Source organism: Chiloscyllium plagiosum, chromosome 28 (genome assembly GCF_004010195.1).
Source record: "Chiloscyllium plagiosum isolate BGI_BamShark_2017 chromosome 28, ASM401019v2, whole genome shotgun sequence".
Lineage (NCBI taxonomy): Eukaryota > Metazoa > Chordata > Chondrichthyes > Orectolobiformes > Hemiscylliidae > Chiloscyllium > Chiloscyllium plagiosum.
Genome location: NC_057737.1, coordinates 46,658,388 through 46,674,798, shown reverse-complemented (window position 1 = coordinate 46,674,798; position 16,411 = coordinate 46,658,388). Strand labels below are relative to the sequence as shown.

The 16,411-nt window shown below is 42.8% G+C and overlaps 1 protein-coding gene across 13 annotated transcripts in view; it reads left to right on the top strand.

Moving 5' to 3' along the window:
- camkk1a (calcium/calmodulin-dependent protein kinase kinase 1, alpha a) overlaps positions 1-16,411 on the top strand; it is a 242,033-nt gene that overhangs the window by 189,907 nt on the left and 35,715 nt on the right. For all 13 annotated transcript variants that reach the window (XM_043718834.1, XM_043718828.1, XM_043718833.1 and 10 more), the window contains 5 exons: positions 3,666-3,719; positions 4,407-4,480; positions 7,041-7,128; positions 10,504-10,632; positions 13,218-13,321. In XM_043718834.1, the coding sequence (XP_043574769.1) occupies positions 3,666-3,719; positions 4,407-4,480; positions 7,041-7,128; positions 10,504-10,632; positions 13,218-13,321 (449 nt within the window). The remainder of the gene's footprint in view (positions 1-3,665; positions 3,720-4,406; positions 4,481-7,040; positions 7,129-10,503; positions 10,633-13,217; positions 13,322-16,411) is intronic.

Below are 16,411 nucleotides of genomic sequence, written 5' to 3'. Positions count from 1 at the left end.
GGAGGGGATGTGGCTGGGTAAGGGAGGCTTGGGGCAGTGTGGGGGAGGGGGTGTAGCGGTTTAGGGAATGGGATGTGACTGGGTAGGGGAGAGTTTGGGGCAGTGTGGGGGAGGGAATGTGACAGTGTGGGGGAGGGGCAGTGCAGAGTGAGCTTGGGCATGTCCCTGGTATAAGACAGACAGTGGCCACTTGGAGACTGAATTAGGTGAGAGGCAAGAAGCTTCGAGAGTGACAGTGACTGGTTGATATTTGCGCTGTATGAAGATGTTCAGTAAAGTTGCTCAGGGGATAGTGTTAGAAGCGCTACTTTTCTTGATCGGCATGAATGGCTGAGACTTGAGTTCACAGGACATATTTTTTCAACTTTCCATCCACCCAAAATTTAGAAACATTTTGAATAGTGAGGTAAATAATGATAGGCTTTCAGAGAACAGGGGTCGTGTAGAGGGCAGACATGTTTTGGATGTAATTTACATGAAGTGCAAAGGTACATTTTGATAGCAAGATGTGGCACAGTGGCTCAGTGGTTAGCATCGCTGCCTCACAGCATCAGGGACCCCGGTTTGATTCCAGCGTCGGGCAACTATCTGTTTGGAGTTTGCACATTCTCCCTGTGTCTGCGTGGGTTTCCTCCAGGTGCTCTGGTTTCCTCCCACAGTCCAAAGATGTGCAGGTTAGGTGACTTGGCAATGTTAAGTTGCCCATAGCGGTCAGTGATGTGTAGGAAAGGTGTATTCATCAGGGGTAAATATAGGATCGGGGAATGGGTCTGGGTGGGTTACTCTTTGGAGGGTTGATGTGGATTTGTTGGGCTGAAGGGCCTGTTTCCACACTGTAAGGATTCTATGAAAAGACAATACAGGTATCCCCTGCTATCTGAAAGCAGAGAGTTTCAGTGAAACCTTTTGTAAGTCGAAATGGTGTAAAATGAAGAAGCATTAATTTATATGGGATGTATTTTGCCGTTTTTCGTAAAAGTGAAAATTCTCTTTGGATTAGCAAAATCAGGTACTAATGTAGGTCTTTTGTCAAAAGCGAATTGGCATGAAGCGAACGTTCAAAACGTGGAGGATACCCGTACAAAATAAAAGGTACAATTTTAAAGAAGAGGGAGCTGGAGAATATGTGCATTAATGGAGTCATAGAATCATAGAGATGTACAGCATGGAAACAGATGTTTCGGTCCAACTCGTCCATGCCGACCTGATATTCTAAGTTAATCTAGTCCTACTTGCCAGCACTTGGCCCATATCCTTCTAAACCCCTCCTATTCATAGACCCATCCAGATGCCTTTTAAATGTTGTCATCGTACTAGCCTCCACCATTTCCTCTGGCAGCTCATTCCATACACGCACTACCCTATGTGTGAAAAAGTTACCCCTTACGTCCATTTTAATTTTTTTCCCTTTCACCCTAAACCTATGCCCTCTAGTTCTGGATTCCCCCACCCAAGGGAAAAGAGCTTGTCTATTTACCATCCTCATGCTTTTATAAACCTCTATAAGGCCTTCGACGCTCCAGGGAAAACAGCCCCAGCCTGTTCAGCCTCCCCTATAGCTCAAACCCTCCAACCCTGGCAACATCCTTGTAAATCTTTTCTGAACCCATTCAAGTTTCACAACATCCTTCCGATAGGAGGGAGAACGCAATTGCATGCAAGATTGCAAAAGTGGCCTAACCAACATCCTGTACAGCTGCAACATGACCTTCCAACTCCTATACTCGATGCTCTGACCAGTAAAGGAAAGCATACCAATCGCCTTCTTCACTGTTCTATCTACCAGCAACTCCACTTTCAAGGAACTACAAACCTGCACTCCAAGGTCTCTTTGTTCAACAAAACTCCCCAGGATCTTACCATTACGTGTATAAATCCTGCCCTGATTTGTCTTTCCAAAATGCAGCACCTCACATCTATCTAAATTAAACTCCATCTGCCACTCCTTGGCCCATTCACGATCAGATCCTGTTGTACTCTGAGTTAACCTTCCCTGTCCACTACACTTCCAATTTTGGTGTCATCTGCAAACTTCCTAACTATATTTCCTATGGACCCATCCAAATCATTTATATAAATGACAAAAAAGCAGTGGATCCAGCACCAATCCTTGTGTCACACCACTGGTCACAGGCCTCCAGTCTAAAAGGCAGCCCTCCAGTTCTGTATCCAAATGGCTAGTTCTCCGTGTAGTTAATGTGATCTAACCTTGCTAACCAGTCTACCATGAGGAACCTTGCCGGACGACTTACTGAAGTCCATATAGATCACATCCATCGCTCTGCTCCCTTTGTTATTTCTTCAAAAAACTCAATCAAGTTAATGCAATAAGATTTCCCACGCACAAAGCCATATTGTCTATCCCTAATCAGTCCTTGTCTATCCAAATACATGTAAATCCTGTCTCTCAGCATTCCTTGCAACAACTTGCCCACTACTGATGTTAGGCTCACCGGTTTATAGTTCCCTGGCTTTTCCTTACGTCTTTCTTAAATCATTGAATGTGGCAGGACGCATTGAGAAAGAGGTTAACAGAGCATACAGTATTCTGAGATTTATAAACAGCGCTACAAAGAACAAAAGCAAGAAAGTTTTGATGGACTTTTAGAAAACACTGAGTTGCTGTCTGCTTCAGTGCCATGCTTTAAGTAGGATGTGCAGGCTTTAGAGAAGGTGAACCAAAAGTTTATGAGAATATTTGAGAGATGAATTTGAAGAAGCTGCCTTTGTTCTCCTTGGAGGAGATGAAGAGAAAATGTAATTAAGGTGCCCCAATTCATGAGGAAACTGGGCAGAGTTGATGTGGAGAAACTAGTCTTTTTGTGAACCAGAGGAGACATATTTAAGCTGCTTGGCAAAAGAAGCAATAGGAGATATAGGCATAAGGAGGAATCTCTTGCACAGAGTGAGTGGTCAGAATCTGCAGTGCACTGCCTGAGGGTGTGCTGAAGAGCTTTTAATCAGTCGGAGCTTTTAAAAGGAATAAGCACCTGAACAAAAGAGATTTTCAGCTTTCAGGGAAAGCACAGGAATTGTTATCACTGATGCCTCCCAGCTCCTGGGACCCACGTTCAATTCCAGCTTTGTATGACTGTGTGGAGTTTGCACATTTTCCCCATGTCTGCGTGCGTTTCCTTTAGGTGCTCCAGTTTCCTCCCACAGTCCAAAGATGTGCAGGTTAGGTGGATTGTCCAAATTGCCCATAGTGTCCAGGGATGAGTAGGCTTGGTGGATTAACCAGTGTAAATGTAGGGCTACGGGAATAGGGTGGGGGGCTTGGTCTGCATGGAATGCTCTTCAGAGGGTTGGTGCAGAATCGATGAGCTGAATGACCTCTTTATGCACTGTAGAGATTTTATGACTGTAGCTAGCTAATTCTATGAGTGTAACTAAAATAAATGCACTTTATTCTGCGCATAAAGTCAGCACAGGAATGCTGATCTGAATGACTCCTCCATTACTGTATACTCTGTGCTCCTGTGTGTTTTTGATCATTTTTCCAGCATTAATCCTGTTTTTATTTGAATGTATGAGTAAATGAGTATTCTTTATAAATCTGATATTGAATCATGGAGAATATGTTGAGCAAGGCGTTAGTATAGGAGCACAGCTATTCTGAAATCAGTGTAGATGGTTGTAGTAATGTTGCTAATGTTATTTTTCAGGCTTTGGATGTCTGGGCCATTGGTGTCACCTTGTATTGCCTGGTCTTTGGCAAGGTATGTATATGGATCTTATATTGTGACAGGACTCAGGTTATTTGGAATGCTGACTGGGACAGTCCAAAATTGGGAATGTGTAGTGGAGACGAATCCGCAGCCTTGGTCAGAGAGCCCACTCGATCAGATGTCAGCCAGGCAGGCTTTCTGCCAGGGTTATGAAACTCGATCTGGATGCCCCACCCACCTGGAGCTAACAGCCAATCAGAGACCTTAATCTCCAATGGCAATGGCACAATGGAGGCTATGGCTGATACCAGGATATTAACCCTCAAACTGGAAAATCAGAGGTGAGAAAGGTTGGGGTTGTTGCTTTGGTGGTGCTGTGAAATGGGTTGTATCTGGGTTTGAGGGATGTAATGAGCAGGGTGGCAGAGAGGTCAAAAGTAGGGACACAGAGGTGGATCTCAGTGATCACTGCCCTGCCCCCAAGACTGAGTCCTTCTGATTTTGCACAAATTAGTGCAGATTGAGGGACCTATTTTGTTGAATTGAAACATGCATAGTGCACATACATGTTCTTTCTGTTGGCAAAGAACAGGGTCCTACCCACAAATGCACCACACTATGAGCCTGATTGACAATCCTAAATCAGTTGTCAGTGTAATTCTTTGCTTGCTCTACAATGCTCAAGGTTGGTTTAGTTGGAAGATGTAATAAAGATTCACTTTCTCTCTTTCTCTGCAGTGTCCCTTTATAGATGAATATATCCTGGCACTTCATGCCAAAATTAAGAACTGGCCTGTGGAATTTCCAGAAAAGTGAGTAAAAATGGTAAACTGTTCAAATTATTTGATCGCACAAGTGTTGTTGCCAGTTACTCAAAAGGAGATAATTAGACAATCAGTTTACCAATTCTTCCTAATGAGATGGGACAGTTTGGGGAATTTTGAGCTCTAATACAACTGGAGTGTCCACAATCAAACAGCACTCAATGAATGTTACCCCTAGTTCAGTGGACCACAGTGCCCGGCAGGAAGCTGAAGCATTCATTTCCTTTCTTGCAAACATTTCAACTGGTAACACTGTGTTTAGAGGTTTGTGGGTCCAAATCGTACTCCAGAGATTAGTGCAGGAGTGCTGCACTGTTAGAGGAACTGTCTTTTGGAGATCCAGTCTTCCCATTTAGGTGAATAGAAGGAAATTCCCTGGTGCAATTTAGAGAAGAGCAAGGGATTTCTTGGCCAACATGTACCCTTGAACCTATATCACCAAATGACATTTATCAAAGGGTTTGTTTGTGAGATTGGTTGGCATGTTCACCTAATTTGATTCTACATCAAAAATGGGGTTGTCATGCAGATGCAAGAAGTGCTGTAAAAATTCACATTCAAACAACACCTCCCAGTCGTGTCTGTTAACTTGTTCTTGGAGTTTGTGGAAGTGATTTTGAAACACAGAGGTGTGCTGTCTCGAATTCTCTGTCTGAAGCCCATTACCATCCACGTATAATGTTCCTTGATGACTAGTTTGAACCTACCACATGATGTTAGATGTAATGACCTGACCGAGTTTGGAAAGCCATAAACTGCACCATCCCAAAAAGATTCCAGAAACTATTTTTAATTGAAAAAAATATGTAATCCAATGTGAGAGAGGGTGAGGTTATTACTTTAGATCTGAAGAAAACAAATCAGGGAATTTTCTTAATGGGAAAATACTAGAAGCTGTGAAGAAGCTTGTTGATTTAGCTGTCCACATAAAAACTTGCAAAGAGTTCGGGCACAAACGAACAAATCAAACTCCTGCAATGTTGGACTTTGTCTCAAGAGGATGACTTCAGAACTGAGGAATTAATGTTTAAGTTCTGGAGAGAATTACTCAGACCCTATCAAGTGTACTGCATTCAGTTTCAATAAAGAAACGAAGGATATATTGGACAGAGATTAAGGAAACTGGACTTGTGTTCTCAAAAGTTTAGAAAGTTTAGGATGATTTCATCAACGTATTTAAAATAATTAAAAGTTTCAAAAAGTTGTTTAAGGGACTTGGAGTTCATTGGGTTAGGTTCTCTCCCAGCTCACCACCCCCACCTCAGGAGAAACTCACTTGATTGGTGGATTCTTCAAGGATGTGGGTTCTGGATGGGGTTGGGCCTGCTACCGCTGGATTCAGTCACAGGGCTGCCTGGTACGAAAATGGAGTAATTAAAAGATCTGCCTCACTTCTCTAGGGTTTGTCATTTTATTAAATGTTAGGCCATCCATCCCTCATCCCTCTGCCCATTCCTTATGCTCCACCTGCACCAACTCATATCAACCCCAGTGGCCCCTTATAGCCCACCTGTAAACCCCAGTGGCCCCTTATAGCCCACATACCAACATAATGCCAATCTCATGTTGTCTCTCATGACCTGTGTAACCTGTCAACTGTTCCACCTGGTGTTGTGCTTGTTCCTTCCATGCCACTACCCACCAAGAGCAGATCTCAGGAGCCATATTGACTTACAATAAATGTCCAAAATGTCTATTCATCCTTTTATTGCTGTTAACATAAATCTTATGTTCATAAACTCAATGCAAAGATATAAATTCCCTCAAGAACTTAATTCCTTACAAAACAAATACACTTATTTTCATAATGCCATATCAAAGATAGCTAATCCTCTAATGACACATTATGGGTATCAATCGCACTGCGAATTTAAGAATCCCTACTGAGATAATGTGGGAAGAGGGCAGGCATTAATATTGAAATAATAATAGCCCTTGGGATTAAGTCAATAAACGGCTATTTTCACTGGTAGAACAAATTATTTTTCACTGATACAGGCAGCTTGTATTTTAAATTTTTATAAGGCTGGAGATTTGAATGAATTCAATTAGATTTATTTTCACCCCTCACTGCCATGGGCTGGTTATTTTAAAATGTTTTTAAAAGAACTGGGAATTTGCGTTGCTTCACAGCTGGAGAGTTCCACACGTATTATCTGCCCTTTCAGAACATCAACATCCACTCTGAAAATTTGTGATTCCCACATTGCGGGTTAAGGCCTTTACTACAACAAAAATGGGGTATGTTGCTCTCAGCTCTGAGCCTCTTCAAACAAAGATAAACGGAAATCTGCAAACCTCCTTCCCAAAATGTTCTACCAGCTGGTGAGGTTTTGGTGGTGATGAATGAGGCAATTAAAAGTGTAAAGACTGAAGGAGATAAATCATTTCTCATGCGTAAGTGTCCAAATTAATATGACACTCACTTGATAAATGGGATTAAAATGCATATCATTTAGTAAAATAGTGGAACCGGTTTGTTCAGGTTCCCAGAAATACTGCTTTCTCTGTCTGTTGTTAACATGTCTCATAAATTCATATTTCTCAGACCAGAAGTCAGTGAAGAGCTGAAGGATTTGCTTCTTCGGATGTTGGATAAGAATCCTGACACCAGGATTACAGTTCCACAGATAAAGGTATAAAATAACCACAGATAAAAAGACCTGTACTATTTCAATTAGAATCACTGATGAATGTCCCTTTGTAAAAGAGTTATTCATTGACAATATTTTCTTTCTGTAATATTAGTATTTAATACGCTTATTAGTTCCTTCCAGTTGAAACACAAGGTTGAAAATTATCAGGTCATTTAAATTTAACAAAGCCTACCTATATTTTGATTACTTCAATTGAACATGGTCATATCATAATTAACTACAAACCAACCTTTCAGAGCTCTCACAGAACATAATTAATTATTCTCTCAATGTTTCAACCAGAACAGAAATCACTTGAGTGACTTTCATCCCATGCAATCTTGAACTTACTCTGAATTCCATGGACACCCTAATTAAAATGAAATCACATTCACCCAGCACCTTTCTCATTATTGATGTTTGTTGTATCCCTGACCCACTCTGTGTGCTTCATTGAAAATTCCTATCCTTGTTTTAGCCATTCTTGGCTGTAGCCAATGCTTTATCTTTGACTTTCTCTCATCTTATGTTCCAGCTTGTGCTTTGTACTGCTTTTATTCTGGCATCTTCTGCCATCCCCTTGCTTCTGCAGCTCTATATTAGAAAACCCTTCATTCAGCTTGGTGTTTATTCCTGAAACTCTCCTTTGAGCCTGGACATACCTCTCACAACCATTAAAATCCTCCCCGAAAGCTCATCTATCTGGCTCTGCCTTTGCCCTTCTTTTTGAATTCTTACATTCCAGATCAGTGTACGTGCTGTTGTCTGTGAAGTACTTTGAGTCTTTTATTCCCTTTGTGGACACAAATAAAAGTTGTTTGCTATTTATCTTGAGTACACAATCAGATAGTTCGTCTCCCCATAGCTTTATTATTCACTTACTAAACCTTCGGTTAGCACAAGAAACACTTATTTTCCCCTCCTAACTACCTTTGAGAAATGCTGGTGAGCTACCTTCTCAAATACAGCTGAGAGCCACTGCAGAGGGAAGTTAATAGTTAAATATATTGCTGTGGGTTTGGAGACACATGTAGACAGACCAGGTAAGGACAGCAGATTTCCTTCCCTAAAGGGGTTTAGTGAACCAGATACATTTTGGGATTACTGGTGAAACTGAGCAGGTCTGGTGGCATCTGTGGGAAGTTAAGTGGAGTTAACAGTTCAAATCTGGTGACTCTTCATCAGAATTGAAACTGAAATGAATTCAAAACATTGACTGTGGTTTCTTCCCGCAGATGCTGCCAGACCTGCTGAGTTTCACCAGCAATTCCTGTTTTTGTTTCAGATCTCCGGCATCAACAGTTCTGCGTTTTATTTTAATGTTGCATTTTTGGGTCAGTGACAGTGAGGGAATGGTGATATATTTCCAAGTCAAATTGGTAAGTGGCTTGGAGAGGAACTTGCAGGTGGTAGTGTTCCCAACTGGAACTAATGAAAGCCTTTTGCCAACAAGTTAAGTCACAGGAACAGGGCGGGTATTGCAACAGTGAAGAGTGCAGGACTTCAGGACAGGACAACAAAAAAACCTTCCATGAGAAGTCAGGAGGGTCTCTCTTGCTCCCAAAAAGAAGCAATAGAGGACCTTAATTGGCTCTGAATTCTCTTCCTACCATCTCCACTGGCCCTTAAAGCTGCTGTGATTTCCCTACTCAGACCAGAGTCAAAATTACAGTCTGATGATATCATCGGACTTCTGTCTGCATGGATAAAGAAGGACCCCATGGCCGTAGATTGTTTCATTTCACACTCATTCAGAAGACCAGGTTGCAATGAAAGCAGATCCCTAAACCTTAGGCAAATGGATTAAAATTGTTCTTCCAAAAGCAAAATACTCTGGTTCTCAAAATCTAAAATGATTTTGCCATTTCTTCACTGTCATGGGTCAAATTCTTCTCGAACAGCGCTGTGGGTACCCTTTCACTTCAGGGACTGAAGTTCAAGAAGGCAGCTCACCACTACCTCCTCCAGGGCAGTTAGGAATCGGAAATAAATGACAGCCCAGCCCAGCAATTCCTATATCCCTGAATGAGTATAAAAACAGTAGGCAGCTTCTGTGAGGAGCTAATATCAACACACCAGGACCAGGTGGGACCCTGGAGTTAAAACTGCTCTGGCCTTATTTCACAATGCTTGATGACATTTCACACGTGTCCAAGTTCTAGTTATAATCTCCCTCACCATGAGCAGTGGTACACCAGTTTATGAAGATGTGGGTGAACTGTACCTTTAAGAGAGTTAAAAGCCAGCAAAAACTACCTGATAGCACCAAGTGCTCTGAAAAAAGTTACAATGTAACATGTGCTCCAGCTGCTGGGGTAGCTAGGGTAGCTGATTGCCTGGAAATGACAAAACAGATTTGAATTAGGCCAATCAGTTTAAATTATACCCTGAAAAATACCAAAACCCAGTTTGAATTGAGTATATTGACAATCTTAAAAGCCAATGACACAATCCGATGCTTTGGGGTGGTATAAGACCAGGGGAAAATTGAGCAGTAGAGAGGAGAACAGCCAAGCTACCAGCATGTAAAGACTGTCTGAAAAAATAGCTCCCTTAAATGGTACATTTATCATGCCTGTGAAGCAGAATCCCCAAGAAGAAGAAAAGACAACAGGAATACAGAGAAAACTGAAAGCTGCCTGGTTTTGAAATAAGAAGTGTTGTTTTGTAAATCGTAATCGGGAGTTTTATCGGGTTAGTATTATAGAATGGAAGGTAAAACATAGGTTAGAGAGGAGATGTAAATGGTTGTTAGTTAATTATTCTCTGTTATACTTTAAGAAGTAAAGTTAATTTTTACTTTAAATAGTTCTTGGCCTCTGGAATGTTCACAAATTACTACACGGGATAAATCTTTTCTGTGTTGCTGGTTTTAAATTAAGGAGGAGAGTTTACTCCGTGTCATAACACAAGCATAGTGGCACTGTTGTGAGACTGTTATCTATAGCCTGGACTAATACAATGCAGATAGAGGCCATTTGGCCTATCAAATCTGCATCAACCCTCTGAAAGACTTACCCCATAACAATGTGGTAATTCACCTAGCCGCCACATTGCTGCTAAATTGCCCATTTTTGTCCTGTGGGAGGAAGCTGGAGCACCTGATGGGAACCCACTCAGATACAGGGAGAACATCCACACAGGCAGTCACCCAAGGCTGGAATCAAACCCAGGTCCCTGGTACAGTGAGGCAGCAGTGCTAACCATTGAGCCACCCATCCAGACAGATGAGTCCAAACTTCCACACAGCAGTTGGACAAATTTAAATGCAGTTAATTAAATAAATCTCAAATGAAAATCTAACCTCAATAATTGTGGCTCTTTGAAAGACTAAATGTAAGAAGGTTATCTGATATTCTGTGGTTTATTATTTAGCTGCATCAATGGGTAACAAAGAATGGGACCGATCCTCTTCCACTGGAGGAGGAACATTGCAGTATGGTTGAAGTCACTGAAGAGGAGGTGATGAACTCTGTCAAATTAATTTCCAGCCTCTCAACTGTGGTAAGAAAACCTTCCACTTTTAATACAAGAACATAGAAAGATTAATGTGCCTTATTGGTGCAGGTTATCGGTGTTCATTTGCTTCATTCTTGCAGTTATACTCATTAACAGAGGGTTTCACATTTCAGTGGAACAAGGCTTTGCTTGCTTACTTGAGGAGATGTACTGAAATGCATTGTGGGAAAACAATTGGGGCTGGATTGTTGTAGTACTGTGTTACTGCCACCAGTGGCTGATAACACTTCCCCTGGTTGCCATCTACAGCAAAGAATGAGGTCCATCACACCAGTTAGACCCTAACTGTTATCTCTCCACCCTGGCCCAAGTATCCCTCCCTTCACCATCAGCAGCCACCAGTAGTTCCAGCCCACCCTCTATCCCTGCATGTCCTGTGTGGGATGGTGGGGATTAGGTCCCCAGCAGCTAACTTAGTGATTGCACTTAACTCAGTATCATCATGTAGAAAGTGGCCATGTTTCCCTGGAAATTGTGGTAATGGCCTGGGTTTGCTTAGCAAAATCTCACTATCTGTATACCACTCCCTTATTGCCAGTGAGCAACTCCAAACTCAGCTTTGGCCTCTGCTGGTCTTCCTGATCCTCACCACTCTTCAGCCCCTTTAGACATCCAACTGTGCCACCATGGTCAGGATCATACAACCAGGCACCAGTAAGCTTCCTCTTGTATGTGAGTAATCCTGAATGGAACAGGCTGGCCAACACTTGCTCCAGAGCAATGGGCAGAATTCAAAGCATTGGGTAGGAGTGGTGCCTTGCTGGAGAGGGAATCCTAACCACGCACTGCCCCTACATTATAAAACATACCCTGGAGTGATAGATTCCAGAGTTAGAACCCTGATTTTAACCCCCACCACCTCCGCAGCCCAACAGGAGTAGGAGATGATTAGGTGCAATGCCGGTTTTACATTTCTCAAGGTTTTACACTCCATCCACTTTTATGAAGTGAAGCTCGAGCAGGTTATGGAACAAGAGTCTGACCTGAACTCTTCCAATTCCTGCCCATCCAGGTCGCTTCTATCTTGGGCTCAAGTATCAGTAAAATTATTTCCAAACATGATTAGCAAAGTCAACTATTGGAGAGTGAGAACAAATCTTACATTAAAAGATAGAATTAGGTTAGATTTTGGGCCTTCTCTGAACTTGCTCCTTCTAGTTTGGATTTGTAAGATTTTACCTACTCCTCATTTCGATGAGCAACCTATAATTCTGCCTCAGACAAGGAGACAGGTCAAATGCACATTTTTAGACCTCTGGTGGGGTAATTAGATTAGATTAGATTACAGTGTGGAAACAGGCCCTTCGGCCCAACAAGTCCACACCGACCCGCCGAAGCGAAACCCACCCCATACCCCAACCCTACATTTACCCCTTACCTAACACTACGGGCAATTTAGCATGGCCAATTCACCTGACCCTGCACATCTTTGGACTGTGGGAGGAAACCGGAGCACCCGGAGGAAACCCACGCAGACACGGGGAGAACGTGCAAACTCCACACAGTCAGTCGCCTAAGGCGGGAATTGAACCCGGGTCTCTGGCGCTGTGAGGCAGCAGTGCTAACCACTGTGCCACCGTGCCGCCCACGTGTGCCACCGTGCCGCCCACCTGTGCCACCGTGCCGCCCACAATTGTCCAAAAGGAGATGTCTGAGGATGTCTTTCTCTTTCTGCTCCGTAGAGGCCTGGTGAGATGAGCTAGTCATCCATCGTTTAGTTACTGTAGTTAAGGGTGCTCACTCCCTCACTCCACATTGTGATTTTCGAGTATAAAGCTGCAAACGTTCTCTCCTCACCATCCCCAGTAGCTGCCCTTGATGGACTTAGGGTTAACATCTCCAGGAGTCAACATTTTTCAGTTTGTCTAATAAACACCTAGCAAGAATAGCCTTAGACTCCCCAGAAACTCACATTTGCTAAGTCCAGCTTTCACTGTGGCACTATCGGGGCCTAGAAAGTGCCTGAGCCTCACTCCCACCTCTATCCATTACCAATGGTTCAATATCAGAAGGCACTGTGGCCATTAGAGAGGTGTTTTGTGCACACAGAGCCAGACTCCTGGACCTCAGTGTTAGGTTCAAGGCCACTGGGTTCTGTAGAATATTCCCTGGATTCCTGTGCAGGGTCCAGTTCTCTGTCAGGAGAACTGAAAACAGCTGGGTGATATTTGTGATGTTTCTCCTCAGGTCTAGGAATGTCTGTGCCCCCCGAAATATGAACATCATGCTAGATTTCTAGCCATCTACTGCAAGATGGATGTTTGAGGTGTGTTCCTGGTGGCACAGATGAATACTGTGGTCCAGAGAGCTTTTGATGGCTTCATCAAATCCCCTGCTTGCTTTCGTGTTGGGAGATCCAGGAGAACTATCAAACTTTGAGATTCTTGCCGAAAGGGTTGAAATCTAAAGTCATGAGACAAAGCTGGCCTCTTCTACTTTATGTAACTTTACTAAACTCCAGAGCAAGGTTATTGGTAACCTGCCACTGGCAGCCCATTATCAAATAGAAATGTCTGTTTCACACTTAACTTTGTTAGAACAGCAACTGAAGCGTTACCATTCTTTTTTAGATTTTGGTGAAGGCCATGTTAAGGAAACGCTCCTTTGGAAACCCGTTTGAGTTTCAGAGCAGGAAGGAGGGGAGGTCCATGTCGGCACCAGGAAACCTTCTCATGTGAGTTTTCTAGATATCAACCTTAGCACTAATATAAACGAGAGCAGGTCTTGTGGGGCATTGGGTAGTGTCCCTGCCTCTGAGCCAAAAGCTCTGGTTGCAAGGCCCACTCCAGGACTTGGCAGCAAAGGAAGACATCATAATGGAGCCAAACAAGTTGAATATCAACTTGTAAATCCTTCTAATACACACCAATTGTAGGCAGTAAGAGCAGGAGAGATACCTAGTCAGCAGTGTGATGGAAAGAGATGGGAGCCTCCATCATCACTATCCTCCAGATATGCATGTAAAGGTTCCTGTTACCTCAGAAACAAAAGCTTCTGGATGAAAAGTAGCACACTGCTGGTAAAAATGCTGTTTTGATGTCTTTTGCTGCTTTGGATTTCTAGGAGTAGATCCTAAATCTAATGAAGGATTAGACCACATAAGGTAAAGACAGTATTTGTAATGTTTTTATGAAAGTTAAGAACTGGAGAAGGTCATTTGGCCTCTTGAAACTGTTCCAGTGTTCATTTGGTTAAAGGATGAACTGTACCAACTTCAGCTTACCCACGTTTTTTCCATATCCCTTCATATACTCAGCAACAAAAATCAGTGATAGCTGCAGCAACTGATAAGTCCACGTGGGAACATTGTATGGGTAGGTTTTGGATCAGAGTGTTGTGAGGGAGGGTGAAGATTTGGACATCTTGGTGGTAGGAGATTGGAGTTTGGAAGCATGTAGGCTTGTATGACAGAAGCCACAAGTTGGGATCATGTGTGACACTGTGTGTGGTATCACACATGTGACTTAGGATAGTTGGTGGGGAGAGGATATAAGGAGAGTGCCCATTCACAGATACTTAGAGGTAAGGATGTAGGCACTTAGCTCATGAGTCCACCTCGTTCTCTCCTTGATGTATCTGTTGAGTTACTGAGACTTGGGGCACAATTACCTCTGCTGTGAGGGTGGTGAGAAGAGTAAATAATTGGGTGAATTGGCCCTGAGGTGATACTCACCCATCTTCTTACCATCTCAGCAATTAAACAGTGGGCAAGAAGGTCCACTGGGGACCGTTTTCATTTGCCAACTATTAAGGCTATTAAGTGGTCAATTAATGGCCAGTCTTGGTCACTTATGAGTGTCATCTCATCATCTGTCTAATTACCTGCCTTCCTGACAGGGAATCCAGAGTGACCTGCTTGCCAGGGATTTCCATTTGTCCTAATCTGCATCCAATTGTAAACAGAGTTTCCCTGTGACTTCCAGTCTGAAAGAAGATGATGACACAAAACTAAGCATGATTATGAGGAGGGTGCAAGAAGACTTCAGGGTGATTGAGATCAGCTGAGTGTGTGAGCAAATGCAGTATAACATGGCTAAATGTGAACTGTACACTTCAGAATGAAAAACAGAAAGGAAGAGTATGAGTTAAATTGCGGTATATTGGGAAGTGTGGATGTACAAAAGGGTCTGTGTGTTCCTGTACATCTATCAGAAAGTAGACAAGCAAGTGGAGCAGGTAATTAGGAAAGCAAGTGGTATGCTGGCCTTTATTGCAAGAAGATTTGAACAGGGCAATTCTGAAATAATGTGATGTGGAGAACTGGAGAAGAAGTTCTAAAGAAGTATCACTTGATTCAGAATGTTAGCTCTGTTACTCTCTTCACAAATGCTGCCAGGCCTACTGAGTTTCTCCAGAAATTTCTTTTTTGTATTTGTTGCAGTTATACAGGACCTTGCTGAGACCACACCTGGAGTACTGCATACACTTCTGGTATCTCCATGGAGAAAGCATATAGTTGCTATAAAGGGAGTGTTTACTGGGAATGTCCCATGAAAATAGATTGATTCCACTAGACCTGTATTCATTAGACTTTAAATAGATGAAAAGGGATCTGATTGAAACGTATAAAATTCTAACAAGACTGGACAGATTAGATGCAGGACAGTTGTTTTGTATGGTCGGATAGTCTAGGTCAGGGGGATAGTCTCAGGATATGGGGTAGGACTAGGATGAGGCAAAGTTTATTCACTGAAAGGGTAGCAAACCTGTAGAAATCTTGAAAACAGAAGGCTGTGGAGGCCGTGACACTGAATGTATCCAAGTGGGAGATAAAGCTTTAGATTTTGTTTCAAGGAATCAAGAAGTGTGGGGAGAAAGTGTGGGCAATGAGATGGAGGATCGGCCATGACCAACTGAATAGTGGTGTAGATTAATAAGGGCCGAATGACCTACTCCTGTACCTATGTTACTATATTTTAAAAGATCTACCTGCTCAGCATTTGCTTCCATGAAGACCAGGTCCCAACTGACGGTCTCTAGGATCCAGAAACCGTTGGCCTTGGAGACCGTGTTTCACGAGAAGTTCGTGGTCACCTCTTAACGAGTTGATTGGAACTCAATCCAATCAGCCTTCTCAATCACAACAGAACATGCCTGCTATTAGGCACCAAAATGAAAAATCCTGCCCTCAGAAATATGGCTGAAAGCAGTTAAAGTTTCAGAGCTACATGACAGTGAGGCATGCATGTTCGTGATCAATTTCAAATTGTATCTAATGTCCTTGGATCTGATGTTTCCCTCCCTCCTTACAGACTCACTCAAGCTTGAATGAGCAAGTTGGAGGCAGTTTTTGGTTAAGAAACAGCTTTAACTTATTCCTCCCACCTGCCCCGTTTCCTATGGTGAAGATCCTTTATCGCACACAGTGCAATATTAATTAGTGGGGGTGAAAAAATCACAGACTAATCAGTCTGTTCAACCATGTCATGAGAGCTTCTGGCCCAGATGTAGGTTATACTACCACAATGCCACAAGATGCTAGGAAAACTGAATGGCCTGAAGGTGGATAAATCACCTGGACCCAGATGGACTAGATTAGATTAGTTTAGATTACATAGAACATAGAACATAGAAGAATACAGTGCAGTACAGGCCCTTCGGCCCTCGATGTTGCGCCGATCCAAGCCCACCTAACCTACACTAGCCCACTATTCTCCATATGCCTATCCAATGCCCGCTTAAATGCCCATAATGAGGGAGAGTCCACCACTGCTACTGGCAGGGCATTCCATGAACTCACAACTCGCTGAGTAAAGAACCTACC